The sequence below is a fragment of the Apaloderma vittatum genome, unplaced genomic scaffold (genome assembly GCF_000703405.1).
Source record: "Apaloderma vittatum isolate BGI_N311 unplaced genomic scaffold, ASM70340v1 scaffold1001, whole genome shotgun sequence".
Lineage (NCBI taxonomy): Eukaryota > Metazoa > Chordata > Aves > Trogoniformes > Trogonidae > Apaloderma > Apaloderma vittatum.
Genome location: NW_009697160.1, coordinates 4,259 through 23,810, shown reverse-complemented (window position 1 = coordinate 23,810; position 19,552 = coordinate 4,259). Strand labels below are relative to the sequence as shown.

Sequence of the window (19,552 nt, the reverse complement as noted above, 5' to 3'; positions counted from 1 at the left end):
GTGACTGACTCCTGCTGGGGGTATCTGGGGCACAAGGAGGGGATGATGAGAAGGGATGAAGCTCCTGCTGTCTTGCCTCTCCTCAGATGGGTGCTGAGCTGATGCACATGCTGCAGACTTTCCCAGGACACACGAGGGAATGGGCGGCAGGACTGAAGCCTGCTGAGACCTCTTGCAGCCGCAGGTTGGCCAACTCCTCCCAGAGCGGTGCTGGAGGCACCAGAGCTGCCTGCAAGCTTGGGAAAACCAAGTACTTCAGGCTGACCAAAAAAAAAAAAGGTGTGGTTGCCACAGCAATATGGGACCACTCTTGTGCTGATGCTGAGCATTCAAATATTGCTCATATGGTTTCCTTCTCCTTGTGTTACAGGCTCTTTCGTGAGAGCTTTTTCTCCAGCATGTGCAGATGCTGCTGGCTCAGCTCTTCTGCTTGCTCCTAGAGGTGGCTCTTTGAGTGTCCTGATGCAAGGGTCAGTCCAGAAGGAACACAAGGCCTGCGAGGGTGGAGGAGCCAGGATAACAAATATATTTGCAAATATTTTGCCTTCCTGCCCGGAGACAGGACAGCGGCACCAGCAAACCCATCCTGGTATGGCACCCGAGCGACTCACGGGTCTGCTCGTCTTCCCTGCACTGAGTGACAGAGCAGGGGATCTGTGTGCTTGGGCTTTGAGTTCTGGCCGTGTTTGTTTCATTAATCAATTATGGCAGTCTTTTTTTGACAGATATTTTTCCTTAATAGACTTTGATGTGCCCAAACCCCCTATGAAATATTAAATGAGGAACAAATGTGCAGCGGTCGAGCTGCCAGATACAACATTTCTGAGGTTTAATGCAGATTGGATTTGAGTCTGGCTATTAATGTATGCTACATATGGATCCTTTTAAAAATTAGACAGTTACATAGAGTGTAATGAAGGGGTAGAGATGAATTTTCCTGAATCCAGACCTAAACTGAAAATGTCTAAATCTGTGGAGTAAAGCAGACGTGTTTGTGGGCAAGGCACCGAGAGAAATGTGCGAGCGAGAGTAAGCAAGTAAAGACGGCAAATTTCTGCTTGTGCTTTTTTGGGTTTTGTTTTGGGTTTTTTTGATGGCTATATCCTCATGGCTTCTTGCTTAATGGCTTTTTGGGTCTCCCAGGGAAGGAGGTACCATGCACACATGGGAGCACATCTTGCTGTGGTCGCACCTGAGATGTGCTGGTTGGCTCTTTTCACTCCCAGTTCACGCCGACTGCTTGGGACGTGTGCCAGAAGCTGTCCAAACCCTCCCATGATTGTAGACATCCTCCAGCTTGGGTGGTTGTCAGCACCCAAGAGAGCAGATCCTCCATCAGATGGTTTTGAGGATTTTACCCCAAGTGGCCTTTCCAGTAACGTGGAGCATGTGGAGAGTGATAGGATGAGGGGAAATGGATTTAAATTGCGCAAGGGGAGGTCCAGGTTAGATATTAGGAAGAATTTCTATGCTGAAAGGGTTGTCAGCCGTTGGAACAGGCTGCCCAGGGAGGGGGTTGAGTCACCGTCCTTGGAGGTGTTTAAGAGACAACTAAATGTTGCATTGAGGGACATCATTGAGTAGGTTGATAGGGCTGGGACAAAGGCCGGACTCGATGATCTTCAAGGTCTCTTCCAGCTGCAACTATTCTGTGATTCTATGATTTTCTTCCTCCAGGTTTTACTCTATCAACATTTCCATCACACTGGCCAAAGATAGATGTCTTGAAAGCCTTTTGGCTTGTGACTGCAGTAATTCTTGCTAGAGGTCCTGAAACCTATGAGCGTAAGCAGAATACCTACATCTGTGCTATTTCTAGGAAAGCATGTGCCCTATAATTAAATTTTAATTTATTTAGGTGCAATCTTTGTCTTGAAGGCAGTGAGGCTTGCAGCTAGCTTTTGCGCAGGAAGGTATGGACCAGCTGATGAGCCCTCCTCTCCTCTCTTTCCAGTCTGTTGTGGTTTGTCAGTTGAGCTTTTTGGAAAACCCCTAGAGACCAACAATGTAATCAATCCTCCTTGTTAAACCTTTTGACTGCAGGGAATAACTGCCCTTGCAGCTGAAGAAGCTGGAAGTGGAGAGAGTTGCTTGTTCACGATTAGCAGAAATGCCACTAAGCAGTGCACGAGCGAGTCACCTTCATGAAATAATACCTTTAAAAAAAAGCAGACTTTGTTTATCAGTTGTTATGCTATACAAGCCTGTCCTCAACAGCAAGGGAGGGCACAAATTCAGTGACATTCAAACTTTTTATCCTAAATAACGAAGGGCTGTGTCTGTTGGTCCCGGCTGTGGGTGGCAGTGGGATGCTGGGGGTGGCTCGGGGCTCTCCCCAGCGGCACTGTCGCGTGAAGTCGGGAGCCCCGTCTTGCAGATGTGACATCTTGGACCCAGCTGAGGGTGGCTCGGGGCTCTCCCCAGCGGCACCGTCGTGTGAAGTCGGGAGCCTCGTCGTGCAGACGTGACATCCTTGGTGACGTGTCGGGCAACCCGGGCTTGCTTCACCGCTGGCCCTTCCCTCCCTGGCAGACGGGGAGAGCGGGAGTGCCGATCCATCAGTTTCTGGAAATCCCACTGTCTTCAGCTTCTTGTAGCGTGAGCTCGCTAGTCAAAATACCGCCATGTGGTGCTAATAAAAGGAGAGGAAGTTTGTTTTCTTGACCATTACCGTACTGCCAGAATTGGCAGCTCTCTGGCTCAAGGGGACTGGAAACGTGGGCTTCGGGCTGTGGGGCAGAGCCCCGGCAGCACTAACTGACAGTAGATCAAGTGTCTGGGTAGGAGAGGAATTGCAGCAGAAATTTTGACAGCGTGTAGCTGGAATAGGATGTGAGTCCTCCCAAACCTGGATGTTTGGCTGCAATAAGCTTCGTGGGGCGAAAGGCTGGGTTTCCTTCGGCTGGCTGGAGAGGGAGAGGCGCTTCCTGAGAGCAGCCGGGCAGCCCCAGCCCCGTGGGATTGGCATCCCGGTGCCACCCGGCCGGCAGCGCGGCATCCGCGGCGGGATGGGGGTGGTGAGTGGGTGCTCCCGGTCTCCCTTGCCTTGGTCCTTACCCTCACTGCGTCCCGTGAGGTTTCCGAGCCCGGCAGGAGGGTGAACTCTGAGCAGTAGAGAAGTAGCGTGAGGGAGTTGCACAGGTAAGATGGGCAGGCTGGTTCTGCTCATCACTTGGTTGTATTTTTTTTTTCCTGTAATATGTTATTTTGTGTTTGACACCAAATTCTCAGTCTGTAGAGATTCATGTTAGTGTGGTCTGGTTTACCAGGGTGCAAGGCATGCAGCTTGCCCTGTGAAGGATGGGGTGAAGGGTTGGAGCTGGCGCAAACTTGCATCTGCAGTTGCTGTTGGCATAGCCTGAAGCAGGCAGTGCAAAACCCCGTGCTGTGTGTGAGCCAGGCTAATGCACAATGCAAAAGTATCAGATTTGCTTCATTAAAAGTACTGTTGTGGGATGGGCTCAGGCCAGCGGAGCTGCAGGATGAGCCTCATGCTGGCTGTGAGGGCACGGGTGACCCCGCGTGCTGGTGCCTGAAGTCCTGCAGCTTCCCTTTGGACGTGTCCTCTGGGCAGCGTGGGCTCTGCAGCACTGTCCCCGTGAGATTTTCATGCCTCCAGAACAGCCACCTTGTAATAATATCACTCTACTACACTACTGATCGTACTTGGTCCTAATTAAAAAAAATAAATAAATCTATATGTGGGCTTCAGGTGTGAATGTGAGCCTCTAGTGTCCTGCAGTGGAGCAGGGTTGGTGCTGGCTTGTCTCTTAGCACTGATTTTAACAGCTTTAAAAATGTCTTCCATATTCTCATGTTTGTTTCTTTGATCTCAGTAGATCAAACTGAGGATGACAGACTCCTCGTTTGATTAACTGGCTCCGCGCATTGCTTTAAATTCTCAGCGGGTCGGTGTCATGCAGGACGTTTCCACACATCTTTACAAAAGCCCGGCATGGGCTGTACTTTCTTCTGTGAACCAGGGGTTAAAGCCTTCTCCCTGGAGATGTGGAATTTCCTTTCCTGAGGTGACCAACCTTCCTTCCTCCCATGGTTTCGTGGCTGAAAGCTCTCACCGGGACCCCCGGCTCTCCCTGGCGCGGGCATCAGCAGATGCTCACGGGGCAGAAGGAGGGAGGGGGGAAAGCATCTGCCTTTTACTTTTGGAAAAACAAAGGCTGAGGGAAGAGGTTACACACAAGTTAGTGTGTGCTTGTGTTTGGGTTTTTGGGGTTTTTTTTCCCCATGTTATAACACTGGATACAAAGGAATTTTCTCAGAACCACAGGAATGAGTTGAGCTCTTGCAGCTGCAACCTTTTATGTGAAATCCTCTGTATACCTGAACTGGCATCTTTAAGTGAGCTTCCGTATGAAAGAGGAAGGAACAATCTGGTGATAAGAAAAGATAGGAATGGAAAATTCAAAACAGTGTTTTCTTTTGGCCAGGTAATTTGAATAGTTTGTTCTCATCCAAGGCGAATAGGAGCTGTACTAAAATACAAACAACATAGGCTGATTTATGCCAAAATAGAAAAAGCTGTTGGGTAAAGAGCTGACACAGATATTCACCGTGTTATTTTACTTGATAACATCAGTTTCGCTGGTGACTTTGTTAACAAGGTAAAGAAACTGCCTGCTTGTGTAAATGGAGGTACTGGGTGTTTGTTTGGAGGCACACGTGTAACTTGGCATTTCTATTCTTTGCCAATCAGGGAAAAATAACTTACATTTCATGGGTCTCTTCCCATTTGAGATATTCTACAACCGTTCCATGTTTTTTTTCTTGAATGAATTCTCTTTTCAGTCACTTGTGTGACCTGCTGGCTTCCCGAGTGACCAGGGCTGATGCAGAGTCCGGGAGGGATGCAGGCAGGATGCTCGATGTGGTCCCCTGGGCTCCTTGCAGCATGCTGAGCAGCACAGGGTAGACCATGAGGCATTCCAAAATGGAAAAAAAAACCCCAAAATGTATTGCTTTTGTGGTGTTTCTTGTATACCTTATTCTGGCTTTTACAGAAAGAGAGGTTTGGGTGAGCCACGCTGATGAAGTAGACATTTTTTGAGTTTAAGTGTGTAACATTTCTGTAGTCTGAAGCTTAGCTTGTTACTAGTGATGCTTTTTTTCTTTAGATTAGCTGCTGGTAGTGGTTACGGAGACAAAAATCAGACAGTGAGGTACAGTAACACCTGAAAATGCGACAATTCCCTCCACTGGGCGTAGAGGAGAGAGACAGTAAGCTGGAAAGGATGAGATCAGGACATCACCTGTTAGTGTTAAGCTCCCTGGGTTTGTTCTTTAAGCCAAACACCAAGACGGTGAGAAAAGTGATTTAATGGCAGCGTTAAATGGTGGCACTGAAATGGGAACAGCAGCATCTTCCTGAAGAGGGAGAGGAGGCCGGAGTAGATGCTTGCAGTGATGATTTTGGCTTTGTTTTTTTGTTTTGTTTTTTTCTCCATAGTGAACCTTATTTTCCATCAGCGGGGAGGCTGACCTGTCACAGAGCAGCCTGTGCACGATGGGGCAGCTTGAAGCTGGGCACGGGCAGGCACATTGCAAAAATACCTTGAGGCTTCGCTGATGTTTCTTTTCTATTAATGACCATTGGGTTTTCCTGGATGAAAGTCAAATACTACTTGTAGGATGCATAGAAATTCTTTTCTTCTTAGGCTTTTTCACCTAGGCTAATTTTTTCTAAAATTACTTCTCAAGAATGTTAGTTCTGGTCGCACGTGAAACTGTCTCCGAGGCTGAATTAGGGCTGTGAGAGCTGGAGATGCTCACACCTACCCCGAGCAATTACATCACCGCGATGCAGTAGTTACTCCCACGTCCAAATGTATTTAAGTTGCTTGTGCAGAAGAGCTTTGTCTGCAGAGTTTTGCCTGAAGGTGTTCTGAAAATGGGGCTGGTATATCCTGTGCCCTCCCACTCAGCCGAGCGTGTGAGCCGCAGCCGTCTTTCTTCCTTATGAAAGTGTTAATAAACCCAATACATTTGTACAAAGCCCTCCTCTGTCCGCTTGCTAAAACACCCCCTTGAACCCCCGATATTAAAAACATGCCCACTGCGCTGGAGCAGGCAAGCTAAGTGGAAACACATTTTAATCCTTCTTGCCGGGCTCGGGTAACTTTTTTTTCCATTGCTGTGGATTTTTTAAGAGGCCACCAGCGAGCCAGGTAGCTTAGAGGGCAGAGCCATGGCGCTGCAGCTCAGGTCCCTCCTGAGCTCTTTAATTCCCACCAGGGCTGTGGCTTCTCCTGGGGGGATGAGGCTGTTTGCCAGAGCTGGTGGGAGCTGGTAGCCACCTGCCCCTCACTGGTAGCCATCAGTGTGGCCATACCCAGCGTCTGGCCCTAGTAAAGGTCTCTGGATATTCTCTCTAACGGTGGGAGATTATCCCAGCGTTCGATGTTTGCTGTCCTTATATAGTGCAAAACACACGCATGTGCAGACAGAGGGCTGGACTATTTTTCTAGCTTACCATAAAACCAGTTTATTTGAATAATACTTCATTTCAGAGATATTATTATTATTTAGAGCTGCTTCTCCTGAGAGCACTCCTTCAAGAAAGGGCTGAATATCTCTCGCGGAAGTTAAGGAATTCCCAACCACCGTTCACAAATGGTTTAGAAACTTCCCTGTCCATGCAAATACATTTTGGGTGACTCGTCGAGGCTGCTGTGACACTGTCAGAAGTGACAGATCGTTTGAAGCTGGAAGGATCTGCTGAGTTTCCAGCTCTGTGGTGCCATCGCTGCCGATGTGATGCTCGGGGTGGGTGTGGACCCACTCCTGAAAAACCGAGCCAGGCTGTGGACGTAGAGGTATGTGTGTTCTACCTGTGGAAACAGAGCTTTGTGAGTTGGAAGTTTGTGCTGACGGGAGGTGGTGGGGCCAACCTCAGCCTGCTCGCTGCCGTAACAGCAATTAAATAGAAAGCAATGGTGGCTGTCAGATAACGCTTTTGTTGTAGCTTGCAGGGCTTTCAGCAGAAATGGCAGCACCTAAAACAGAAATGAGTGCTTTAAAATGAGCCTGATTGTCGGGTCCGAGATGATGAATCTGAGCAAACCTTAGCAATGCTCAGAGGGGCTGCACCCACTGGAGCATGACCCACAGGGGCTTTTCAGCACGTCCAAGACCCAGCAGGAGGCTGTGGGGCTTGTTTTGAGTCCCTGTCCCGAGATGTCCCCTGCTGTTCCCTGCCAGCCGTGCCCTCTCGGAGCCCAGCCCGTACTGGGGCTCAGCCAGGCTCCAGCTTGAGCCGTGTTCCACGTGGATGTTGTCTGCGGCCTTTTAACTAAAAGACCATCTGATTTTAAGGGTTTGATCTCTTCCTTAGATCTGAAAAACGAATTCGGTGTTTAGCTGATGGCTGTGAAAGGAGCGTAGTGAGAAGGACACGGCGGATAAAGTTCTTCTTCAGACCGTGGTGTGTGCTGAAAGAGGAACTTCGCAGGATATTTGAAATCTATCTCGTAAAATAACCCACGTGCATCATTGATCCAGCTTCGACAAACTACACTCGACCTTATCTGTTGATATTTGCATCTTCTGAGCTGATCTGAATAGTAGGGCTGTACTTACGAGAGCTTTGTAAAGTTAGATTAGTCTGTAGAACGACAGGCCTTGACAGGACATCAGAACTATGCTTGTAGGAAAACGTGTGTTAAAATGTGTGCAACTTTTAGAATTTCTGCTTTTCCCCTCAGCTTTGGGGACAGCCTTTGACACAAGGGCTCACCACGGGAACTTCTTTGAGGCAGCAAGCTGGAGAATCCATCCCGCTCCTGCAGACGTGGGACTGCAAATCTGTTATTTTCATTCAAATAAAAACCACGTCGCCTGTCCCGTACGCCTCCTGTGCAGGGTAATAATAGGATTTCCATTTCTGGGATTTTGTGAATCAGTTTGCTGTTGGAAAGCTGGAGGAGAGGAGAGGAAGGGATCACTGTATTGCAGAAATTCAGCAGAGGCTGAACTTCAGTCTTGAGGGTGTCGGGATATGCTAGGGTATGTCTTCAGGCTTAATTGCTTGTCACATTTGCATGACAGAGGACTTGGGGCAATGAAGGCAGTAGAAGTTTGCCCATAAAAAGCCCCCTGTCAGGAGAGGTCAGTCAGGTCACTGAAGTCCAGCTGCTGCACCCCTTGGGTCAGAAGAAAAGGCAGAAAATGCACCTTTGCTATAAAAAAAGAGTCCTTGCCAGTATCCCATTCATGGCTCTTGCTGCCGGCTAGTCCCGAGGAGCCCTGGGCAGCCCATGGTGCCAGGTGCCCAGCAGAGGTGCCAGGATCACCAGGCTGTCTGCTCCTTCCCGCTGTGAGAAGGGACAGGCTGAGGGTCTCCAGCGAGGTGATGTCCAGAGAAGGTCAGTCTGGCCAGGCGCTGCATCGGCACCGCAGCTGCATGGAAAACCGCCCCAAAAACCCCTGGACTGGGGCTCCAGATGGCCCCTCTCCAGCTCTGCCTTGCCTTCATCTGGTGTGGGATGCCTGCGGGAGTCATGTTGGACAGGGGTGGGCTCCAGGAGCTCCAAATGTTGCTCATCAGGAGGGTGGTTGCGCCTGGTAATTAACTGATGTCCTAGAAGACAAGTGTGAGAAAACAGACCGGGAGTTTCTGTTGCTTGGGCTGAAAGAGTTCCCTGCGGTGAAACTTCACAGGCCAGCTCTTAGGAAGGGTTTGCAAACCCTCTTAATTTAAGAGAGGCCATAAAAAGCAGGAAGAAAAGCCATCGGGGAGAAGCAAATTAGGTCCCCAAGGGGGGAAATTTCTTTTCTGATCTTGGAGTTGGGAACTGGAAAGCAAGCCATCTGGTTCTAGGTTTTCCAGAGCGAATCCATGAGTGTTTTGCACAATTCGAAGCCTCGCAGAGGTCTCGCAGCCTTTTTGAGATGAGAAAACAGAGACTGAGCTCTGTCCCGGGAACAGCTTTTTGTGCAACAGCAGAGAAAGTGAGAGCAGCAAGGAGGGCGAGGACCGGTGCGCTCCAAGGGGTAAATGCTTTCTTGCGTGTTTCCCACCAAGCCATCGCCTGCCCTGGATGCGAAGCATTGCTCCCCGAAGCCTGCAAAGAATTTGGTGGAAAAGGCTGAGGGACATCCATTGCTTCATCTCCCTGGTCTTGGCCGGGTGGGAGTTAGGGCAGCGGGAAGCTCTGCTGTCCCTGGGGACGATGCTGCTGGGTCACCAGTGGCTTTATAGCCAGCTTGAGCCATGGATTTTTTCCCCAAAAAATGTTTATGATCCTCCTTAGGAACCTCCCTATGTCACGGTTGAAAGTGCTTTCTTTATTTCCCTTGAAATAATAATATAAACCTGGGAATTGGTAAACCTGGTTGTATTTCTTTTTTTATTTTTCAAGAATATAAATTGGGGAACAGTTAAAATAATATGACTGCTGGCAGCAAAATTCCTTTTTTAATAGGCAGCTTGCAGTTATTGTGTTGGAAGCAGTTGTCCCCACACGTGCGTGCCGGCGCGGTGTGGAAGGAGCGGTGCGAGGCTGTCGAGGCGGTGGAAGTGCCGGCAGCTTGCCGGAGTCTGCAGCTTTTCAGCTGATGGCAGAAGAAAAAAAAAAACTCAGAGGCACCATTTTGCAGTTCTTATATTAAGCTTCTTTTTTTTATCAATGGGAGTTTTGCCTTAGTATTGAAGCATTGGACTTCCAAGACCTTTTTCTAGCTGGATCTGGTTTTTATTCCTCATAGCTGTTCATTTTTACAAGGCTTGGAAGCGCCAGCGTTTTCCGCTACGCACCAGCGATAGGCATTTGTTTCCAATTAGTATTTATTGGATTATTTTAGTCCAAAGTAAGATTTGTGTCGGAGCCCCGCGATCTGTGCCGTGTTATTTGTTCACGGGATGATGTTTTCTTTTTTTCTGCTTGTGGGTTGTTGGGGTTTTTTTGCGTCACCTCCAGTCTACCGAATAGCTGCTGCAAGGCAGCATCACTGGGGAGCTGCCCTGAAACAGATTAAACCAGATTAGACAGATTACAGCCTCTTACACAAGCATCTCTTTGTCCCATCGGTACGGGCATGTTTCTGACTCGCACGGCTGGAAATAGCAGCAGCCTTGGGCTGTGTCCGGGCTTTCTGCAGCTTTTCCCAATAAATGAAATTTGCCCCTCTCTGGGCACTCCCCGGGCTGAGAGTTCGCAGGGAAAGCCGGGCTCAGAGTGAGATTAGCAGGAGGTACTGTTGGATTTGTGGGTGTGCACGGGGCTGGCTAACAAAGCTTTGGAAAAAAACACGTAGGTAATGTTTTATGTAGGTAAAATAACATGGAAAACTTGCGTTTTTAATGGCATCCGACTTCCTGACTTGAGGTCGTGCGGCAAAAAGAATTCCGTAGTTTGCCTTGGTTATTAAAAAGCAAATAAAAATCCAAATACTCAGCTAAACCCTGCACCGATGCGTTTCTTGCATTTGGGGAGAAAACATTCCGAAAAAAACAAGGATCTTTGTGGACGAGGAGAGCTGCAAGTAATTGAAAATTCCAGAATTGGCCCCTCGGTCTCACCCGACCCGTACGGGTGGCTGCAGAGCTCAGGTTTTTATCATGTTTTGCTGATGTGAATCAGCCCCGAAGTCGGGAGAGCGATAAGTGCTCTCGCAGCGACGTAAGGCGAAATGAGAAGCAGACTCGCAGCCTTTCTTCTGCGGAAATAACAAATATGCTTTTACAGGAGAATAAATGCAGAATGCTTGGCAGTGGCTCGCCGTGGAGAAACAGGCGAGTTCATTTGGTTGGAGAGCAAGGAAAGCTGCGTCGATTCAGCCAGATTTAACTGCAGGTCATGCCTGAGTTTTCCTATTCCTGCTACATATCTGTTTCCCACAGCCCACATAAAATAATATTAACACAAACTGCACATACCCACGCAGCCTCTCCGAGTACATCGCACCAAGAACTGTAAATCCCATTTTTTTCTCTGCTTTTTCTTTTCTTCCAGGACAATGGACCTGCCCAGAGCAGGAGGCCGATGCCCCAGGGGGCCGGTGGCAGCCCCGTGGACCAGAAGCAGATGCCGAACGTGCAGCATCACCACCCGACCCGGCTCCACGCTCACAGCGGCTCCGAGTCGGCGCTGCCGGGCCAGCTCAGCGGGCTCCACATCGCCCAGGCCCCCAGGTAGGACAAGAGCTCAGCTGGTGCTCAACACCCCAAAAATTCAGTTTTGGAGACATAATTTGAAGTCATGGTGCTCCCTTTGCTTCCCGAGACGCTGAGTTCAGCTGCTGCTCCATCAGCTGAGTGTAGGTAGGATAGAAAATAACCCAAAAAACCAGCAACCAAACAAAAAAATAAGTGGTTTTGGAGATGCCAAGGTCTGCACAAAACAGCCACACGTGCGTATGTACAACGCTGAATTCAAACTTGCAATGCTGAGGCGATGTCCAACCATTTATCTCAGAGCTGGGGAAGGTGCTGGTTTTCCAGATCTGTGTCAGATCCTTCTGTTGCTGGTGGGAGTGGGCAGATCAGCGGCATCAGATCCAGTTCCCAGGCTGTGATTAATGCCAGGGAGCATCACAGACATTAGTATCCTGGGTTTTTTGAGGTATCTATTCCAGGCGGGATGGTGGGGTTTGCCCTCCTAGGAGTGGGCATCACATTTCCACAGACGCCGGTGCAAACACTTGGCCTGGGAGCTGGAAGTATCCGCAGGGAAAACAAACCCCAGTAAACTCGGGATGGTTAGAAACGTAAGATTTGCTCGACGCAGCTGTTCGGGAGGCTGAGAAATAAATAATTCTTGTAGGAAAGAAAAAGCTTTTGTGTAGCCAGGACCGATTTGAGTGGATAGCTCGGGCTTTGAGGCAGGCCAGGTTGCAGACTGTGATGCTTTCGTACAGCTTATGCTGCTGTTGATTTATGCTCCTCCAGACCGGCAAAATATTCTGCGAGAAAGCAATGTCTGTGTTGAATACAAAGAGCAAAGGGAGTTTCTTTTCAGCTCGGGAACTCCGTGCCTGCACGAGTTCCTATCTTGGTGACTCTGCAAGCCAGCTTATTCCCTGGGCTGCTCCAGGAAAGTTAATGAAGTTGGAAAGGAGAGAACCGCACAAAAAAATAGAGAGAACAAAACCTGATGTTATCTGCGTGTGAGCCAAAAGCCGGGAGATTAGCTTGGGTGTTTGAGCGGAATCGGGTCAGAAGTGCATTCTCTTTGAATTTGTGCTCGATCAGGCTGGACTGGTCCAAACCCTGCCCTTTTCACTGGAGACGTGAATTGATGTAGGCGCAGGCTGTAGCAGGGCGGGCAGGCACCGGGGGCACACGCGGAGGGTTTGGGCTGGCTGGATGATGACAAAAATATATTAAAATACCCGGTGGGGTTCAGGACTCTTTCTATTTTTATTGGTTGGATAACAACCTTGATGACCTGCTCCTTTAAAAGGAAAAGCAGCCTCTTCCCCCAAAGCTGCGCTGTGCTTTGACACCTCGGCGAAGCAGAGCAGCACTGGAACTCGCCTCAGAGGAACCCTTAAATGTGTACCCGAAATAGTTTTGATTCCAGACTACGCTTTCCGTGTTTTGATGTATTGAGTGAACTGGAATAAATGGTTTAAATCGCTGGCTGCTGTGCCCCAGCCGTGCCACTACGGGGCTGCTCTCATGTCCGATCCTCTGCGCCGAGGTGGTTTTCTCATCCGAGCCTTGGGTTGTGTTCGGCCAACAGATCTTTGAATGCAATCACCTCCAGAACCGCTGACTTTGAGAGCCATTTGTGCATGGGGAGAGGATTTGCTGTCGTCCCTGCCGGCTGCCCCAACAGCAGTGCGAGGGATGATTAACAAAATGCAGTTCTTTACCCATTTATTTTCTTTTCCCAATAAATGCTGCATGTGCCAGAGCAATTCACGGCACTTGCAAGCAGCTGCCCTCTTTCCTGAAGGCATCTGGTAACTGGGCCAGCCCTGGCTGTGTTGCTCAATCCGAACTTTCCCGGTTCAGTGGCTGTTCCCGGGACAGACGTTCCTTCAGGCGGGGAAGCGCATGGGAACAGCAAGGTGTTTCCTTGAATCCGTGGGAACGTGGAGGTTTCAGCACCTCCCCGATGAGCTGACAATTGCTGTTTATATCTGACTTGAGCCTTTCTTGCTTTTCTTTAAAACAGCCTCGACCCCTTGAAGTCTCTCCCACGGAACAGAAATGGGATTGATGTGGAGTCGGATGTCTACAAGATGCTTCAGGATTATGAAAAGCCCATTTCAGAGCCTAAGCAGTCGGGATCCTTCCGGTACTTGCAGGGCATATTGGAGGCTGGTGAGAACGGTAAGGAGGCTGGAACCCACAGCGTGTCCCAGCGAGTCCCCTACATCTCCCCAGGGGCTGCAGCAGGGCTTGAACCATCGTTTGGTCCCTCTGCGCCCGCCAAGGTGCCGCTGGAGGCTTCATCTCCCCCTCCTTCCATTGCTGAGCTCCAGAAGCTGGAAAAGCTTCTAAAGGACCCGTCTGGTGGGTTGGGTTTGCAAACTCCTCTGCTTTCTGTCATTTCACTGCACGTCGCCTCGGTGCCGAGGCAGCTCAGCTCGATGCGGGAGGGTCCGATCACCCGGACAACAGATTTCAGACCAGGGTTCCAGAGGCCAGTGTCTGGGCGCTCACCAAATTGTGTGGCCGACTTGAGCATCGTGTGAAATTTTGATTTGCAAACAGCTTCTGCGTGGCAGCTGTTTTCCCCAGACGGTTTATGAAACGTAATGGCCTGAAGCGGTTGCGCAAGATCATCGGCGGAGAACTGTGGGCCCGTTTAATGGCATTTGCATAAGGACGTGGGATGGTCCTCAGCAACGCAGGGAGAGAGATCAGGAGCTCTTGGCTCCCTTCTCAGGTCTGTCACAGCCTCCTGCCAGCATCGTTAATGCAGGAAGGAGCCAACTGGGCATTAAATAATAAGATCCTCAAACTATACATTTCAGCTTCTTTTTATTTGTCTTTCAACCTTAAGTCCATGGGAGCTTTCACGTTCAAACTTTGTTTTACAATCATTAGGACAAGACTTTTCGTTCTCTTTCCTTCCAAGAGCCTCGCACTCCCATCGTGTGCATCCAGGAATTCGGGTTTTTGTGGGAAAATACCAACTACTGCAAATCTCATCATGGAGCTGCAAGAGGCAGCGAGTCGGGCTGTTCTGCACTTCAGTTTCCGTGTGTATGAACGGATGAAGAAGGATGTTCTTTGGCTGGAAGGATATTGCTTCTTGTGAAGCACGATCACCGGTGACTTCTGAGCATCAAGAGTTTCTGCCAGTTTTCGTTTTCTCGGTGGTTCTTAACCATGAGCTGGGATTGGCCCTGGGGTTACCGGGTGTAACTATTACAGCCCCTTCGAGGCTGGCAGGAAAACTGTGTGTATGAACGGATGAAGAAGGATGTTCTTTGGCTGGAAGGATATTGCTTCTTGTGAAGCACGATCACCGGTGACTTCTGAGCATCAAGAGTTTCTGCCAGTTTTCGTTTTCTCGGTGGTTCTTAACCATGAGCTGGGATTGGCCCTGGGGTTACCGGGTGTAACTATTACAGCCCCTTCGAGGCTGGCAGGAAAACTGTTAATTACAAATTCCAGATGTACCTTCAGGTCCCTCTCAGAGAGCGAGCACAAGCAGCTCCCCGGTGAGGTGGACCCCCGGGTCTCCTCATCAGGAAGAAGCAAATAGGAATTGGCAGTGTTAATCCCAATTAATAACGCTGCTGCCTTCCTCCCTTCGCTGTGCTGAGGAAAGGGAACAAAATTGCAGCTTTTTCTGGCTTGCTGCTGCCTCCCCTTACATCCCACGTCCCCAGGCTGGGTGACTGGCACCGTCTGGCTCGTGCCTCGGTCGTGAGGACACTGTTTATTTCGCACGGGATGAGAAATGAAGTGAAAAGCACCTCTCCTGGCGTAAAGCTGCGTGACATTTCAGCACGGTTTAAATTGCTGGGAATGTTCCTGCTAGATTGTTTTACAGCTTCCACCCCTGCTCCTTTTTCCTTAAGCCTAAAATTAAACATTTCGGCCTGAGCTTGTTGTGCATTTGCCTTTTAAAGTCACAGTCTCCTCTCCCTGAGGAGACTGTCTTAGACCATGACCTGTTTTATATGGAAGGTGTTTCTCCTGGAAGCTGGATTTTCTTCAGCACTGCCAGCCCCGTCCCACACCCATAAGGATCTTCATGCCCAGGATCTGGCGGAGGTCGGAGGATTAGCAGTGGTTGTCTCTGTAGGTGCCCTTGGCACGGGAAGGATGAGCACAAATGAGGACGGCAATGGTTGAGGCTGCAGAGTTAAAGCATCTCTCTGCCTTGCCGACGACGATAAATTATGATGAGATCGTGAGCTGGTACATAGAAGGAAAGGATCCATCGTTTGGGAGGATGGGAAGCGGCCTTCTCTGCAGCACCCGTTTTGTTGTAAAGTCTCTCTTATTTTTTTTTCCCCCCCTCCGCCCTCCCTTCTCTCTCTCTTTTAAGCAGCTTATCCAAGCGCTCTGTCTGAGCGACAGTGACAGCTTAACTGTTACACGCTGGCAGATGAGCCTGTCTAGCCCAAGCACACCGTATCTCACGCTGGGGGAAGCCAGCAGCTCGAGCGGTTGTTTTGGTTTATTTGGCAATGGGAAGACTGGAGATGGGAGCTGGGCTGGAGCCAGCCAAGGGCTCGGAGGACCCCGAGGCTCTCAGCATCTCCATATTATATCTTGGGAAAGTTCCTGGAGCCGGGAAGGACACTTCAGAGCAAAATCCAGGTGGAAGTTTCCAAAACAGGCACAGTGAGTGCAAAAACCTGGGTCAGAAAGTGCTGGGGCTGCTGCTGAGACCTCCGGGGCATCGTGTGCTTTAAGGACACGTTTAAGATGGGCCGTGGGCTGAAATACTCTGGAAGCTCAGGGGGTGTATGAAGCCGGGGCATTGAAGAGTGGCGTGTTCATCCGAGAGCTCCCCTGCTGCTTTTCTGAGCTGCGTCAGCTGATGGAATAAAATGCTTTGTCCTTCCTTATGAGCTTTTCCTTTCTATAACCTTAAGCCACCGCAGAGGAACCACAGATCAATGTATACCCACGAGACCGGTCAGCTGTGAGCTGTGAAAAACCATGCAGTGAATACTGGAAGCTCTGAAGTGTCCCAGGAGGGCAGATCGTCAGTGTTTATGTTGTCCTAAGCAGGAGGGCAGATCGTCGATGATCTGTAGGGAGGGGAGGCTGCAACACTGAAAATTTTGCGCCACGACATTGTTCACACGTGCAAAACTTTCACTGCTTCCTTTCCCATCGTTGGACCTCTATCAAAAGAGGCTGGGCCCCCCAGAAGACCTTATCTTGTATCACAATGGTTTACTATAGATTATTTGAGATTGAGTGCTCAAGGGAGAAAAATGTGCGTACTTGCGTTGTAGTTTGTGTTAATTTGCTTAATTCTCCAAAAGGCTTTCAGCTTTTTCTGCTTGACGGCTGGTGGATCTACCAAGCATACCTGAAATGTCGGTGTGATGGAGCCTCTTCTTTCCAGAGCTCGTTTGAGATTTTTTTGCTGTTTACCTTTCTTAACTTACTTACTAAATAGCATTGCAGTCAAATTAATCTCTCATCTCTAGATTAAGGCTGCTTTGCCTTTTGACAATGTATACACGTGCTCAGTTGGTGCTGTCACAGCACGGGGACAGATGCTGCCAAGGGCTGGTGCCACCATCTGTTCTTCGTGTGGGTGAGCAGAGTTGTCCTGTGGTCCTCTGTGAACCTAACTGCTGTGTGACTCTAGAGGCACTATTTGCTTTTAAATTCCTTCCAAGCAAGTTGCAGGTTCTGCTGGGACAGGTAGACACCTGATAAAACACGAGTGGGGAGCGGGGGGAAAGACCAGACGGGACAACTTTTCAATCTGTTTAAAATTCTTGGCAGGTGAAAAACTCGACAAACTGAGCAACCCCCGGAACATCAAGTCGCCGGTGTCCAAGCTCGGCGGTGCCATGTCCGGGCTGCAGATGCTCCCCGAGTGCACCCGCTGCGGGAATGGCATCGTGTGAGTGTCGCGACGCGCCGGCTAGAATTTACAGCAGAACATCTTGAATCCCTTTCTGTTTTGTTTTGTTGAGGTTTTTTTTGCTTAACTCTGTATAAACCTGGAACTGATGAATACAGCTTGGATTGCCCCTTTTAAGGGAATCCTGCGGCGGAACGGGGATGATTCGTGGGGTGGTTTCTGCCCAGCTTATCATAGTAACTGCCGGGGGACTGTGAATAGTGCCGGCGCTCTTTCTCTGCCTTAGGGAGGGAGAAACACTTCAAGGGTCGAGTAGAAGAGCTCTATGGATTATTTCTTGTTTGTTTGTTGAAGAGTTACTCTTCAACAGATGGATGTCGGGTCTGATTTCGGAGAACATGGGTGTTTTTCCATTTCGCTGTGCTGTAATTTATGTTCTGTCGTAATTCCCGTTCTGCTCAAGCCACATTGACTGGTTGGGCTTCTGCTTTCCAAGCTCCTGTAAGCACGTTCTTGTTGGTGCTGCGAGCTGAGGGTCGCTGCTCCAAAAGCCGCACAGCCCCAGCCCCTCCCGCAGCGCTCGGAGGGCAATCCAGTCTGGCATCGAGCCACGGAGCGGGGACAAACTGGGAGCGGAGCATCCCTTCCTGCAGAAGTACGCTAGAGCTGAGCCTGGAGGAGGGTGGCAGCTTTGGGTGGGCTGAGATGCTGGGACGGGAACACACGATAGCACCCGTACATGCTCCTACACGCCGCTTTCCTCCGCTTTATCCCGTTTTACTCGGTGTGGCAGGAGAAGCTGTTCCTGCTCATCGTTTCTCCACCTCACCCGAGATCTCCTCATCTCTCCCCTCCAGGGGCACGATCGTGAAAGCTCGGGACAAGCTCTACCACCCCGAGTGCTTCATGTGCGATGACTGTGGCCTCAACCTGAAGCAGAGAGGGTATTTCTTCATCGAGGAGCAGCTGTACTGCGAGACGCACGCCAAGGAGAGGGTTAAGCCCCCCGAGGGATATGACGTGGTGGCTGTTTATCCAAACGCTAAAGTTGAACTTGTCTAAACCCGGCCTGTGCTCAGGAGAGGTCGGGCGGCCTCGTGCCCACCCACGTCCTCCCCGGCGGCTGCCCAGCATGGCTGTAATCAACCCCGATTACCAAAGCCCAAGTTAAAATGCCTTTTCCTAGATAAAAAACGTTTACACTTGGGATCTCCTGGGGAATGGTGTTGAAAGCATACAAACAGGTTTTTCCCTTCTTTTTGACACTCTGCTTTTTTGGGTTGCTGTGTTGGATTATTAGTCTGTGCCATAACCTTATCTGAGACCTGTGTAAATATTGATTAATTCTCTACTCTGTTTCCTATAAAAACAGTATTCCTTTTTTCGCCCCCCTCCCTTCTGAAAAAGCAAGGAAGGTGTTTTAAAAGCTAAAGGCACTTTAACAAAAGAAGCTGACTCCTATATCCTGACCTTATCCTCCTGCGCTCCGGCTGCCCCAGTGATTAAAAACCAACCCTCCAAGGAGTCTGGGATAAGGTACCGGCGGGTCGGGGTCCCCAGCTCAGCCCTGTCCCAGCAGACGTGCCGAGGAAGGGCGGTCTCTTAAAAACAGCATTTGCTGTGAAATTCCCTGGATCAAGGCACTGCAGTTTGAGGCTGACGCGGACCCATCCAAGTTTCCCCGAGAGATCTCCACACTGAGCATGCGACGAGGCTCTTTCTTCCTCCTTCTTTCGCTCTGGTTCAGTTGTTCTCTGTCCTCTCACCACACGAGCACGTCTTTAAAGGACGCTGAAATAGCACAGAGCCCGCCTCGGCTGCTCCCACTCCTGCCCCACAGCTGTCCCTGCTTTGGCCAGTCTGACTTTTCCCCAGCTTTTGCCATATTTTTATTTTCAGCTCCCCAGAATGCTGCCGTCTGTCCCTGCCTCCCCAGGGACCTGCGGATAAAATCCCTCCAGGCGCTTGGGATGTAACTGGAGCGGTGCTGAGCCCAGCTCTGAGCCTTGCGGGGGCAGCAGGTCTGGATTTATCCCAGGGCTGCACCTGGCCCATCAGCCACTTTGTTTGACAGGGAAAACTTTTGTAGTGTCTCGGGATGTGGCTTTGTTGGAGGAATGGTTTTTGGAGGAGAGAGGTGAGTCACCCGGCTGCTGGGTGTCACCTCCCGTGGTGGTAGGAGCCGTGCGTTTGGTACCACCGCATTTTGCAGCAGCCTCCTTCCTCCTCCTCACCTGAGAGAAGGGAGGCCATGAGGGAGAAAAAGAAAAGCCTGTGCTCGATTCCCTTCCCTGGAAAAGGAAAATAAGAGACGGGGCAACGGCCAAAGCACTTCTTCCCCTTCTGGCTCCCCATAACAAGGGTCTGAGAAATCTGGGATGGGAGGAAAGTCCCAGTTGGGGCTGGGTGGGTGATTTCTTCTTACAGGTGCTGCACCCCAGAAGGGAGTAAGGATTTTAGGGTGTTACTGGGCTGCATCTAGACCTTTTTGGGCGATGTCTTACAGTGACTGAAGCAGCTCCTTCTCTGTGCCCAGCAGCCTCCTGGCAGGGCCGCGGTGCCCGGGCGGGCATCCT

The 19,552-nt window shown here is 50.0% G+C and overlaps 1 protein-coding gene across 1 annotated transcript in view; it reads left to right on the top strand.

Annotated features, from left to right (window-relative positions):
* Positions 1-18,038, top strand: part of PDLIM4 (PDZ and LIM domain 4) — a 27,557-nt gene extending 9,519 nt beyond the window's left edge. Inside the window, exons 3-6 of the mRNA XM_009877270.1 lie at positions 10,963-11,146; positions 13,137-13,294; positions 16,895-17,015; positions 17,834-18,038. Coding sequence (XP_009875572.1) covers positions 10,963-11,146; positions 13,137-13,294; positions 16,895-17,015; positions 17,834-18,038 — 668 coding nt within the window. The remainder of the gene's footprint in view (positions 1-10,962; positions 11,147-13,136; positions 13,295-16,894; positions 17,016-17,833) is intronic.
* Positions 18,039-19,552: the final 1,514 nt, after the last annotated feature.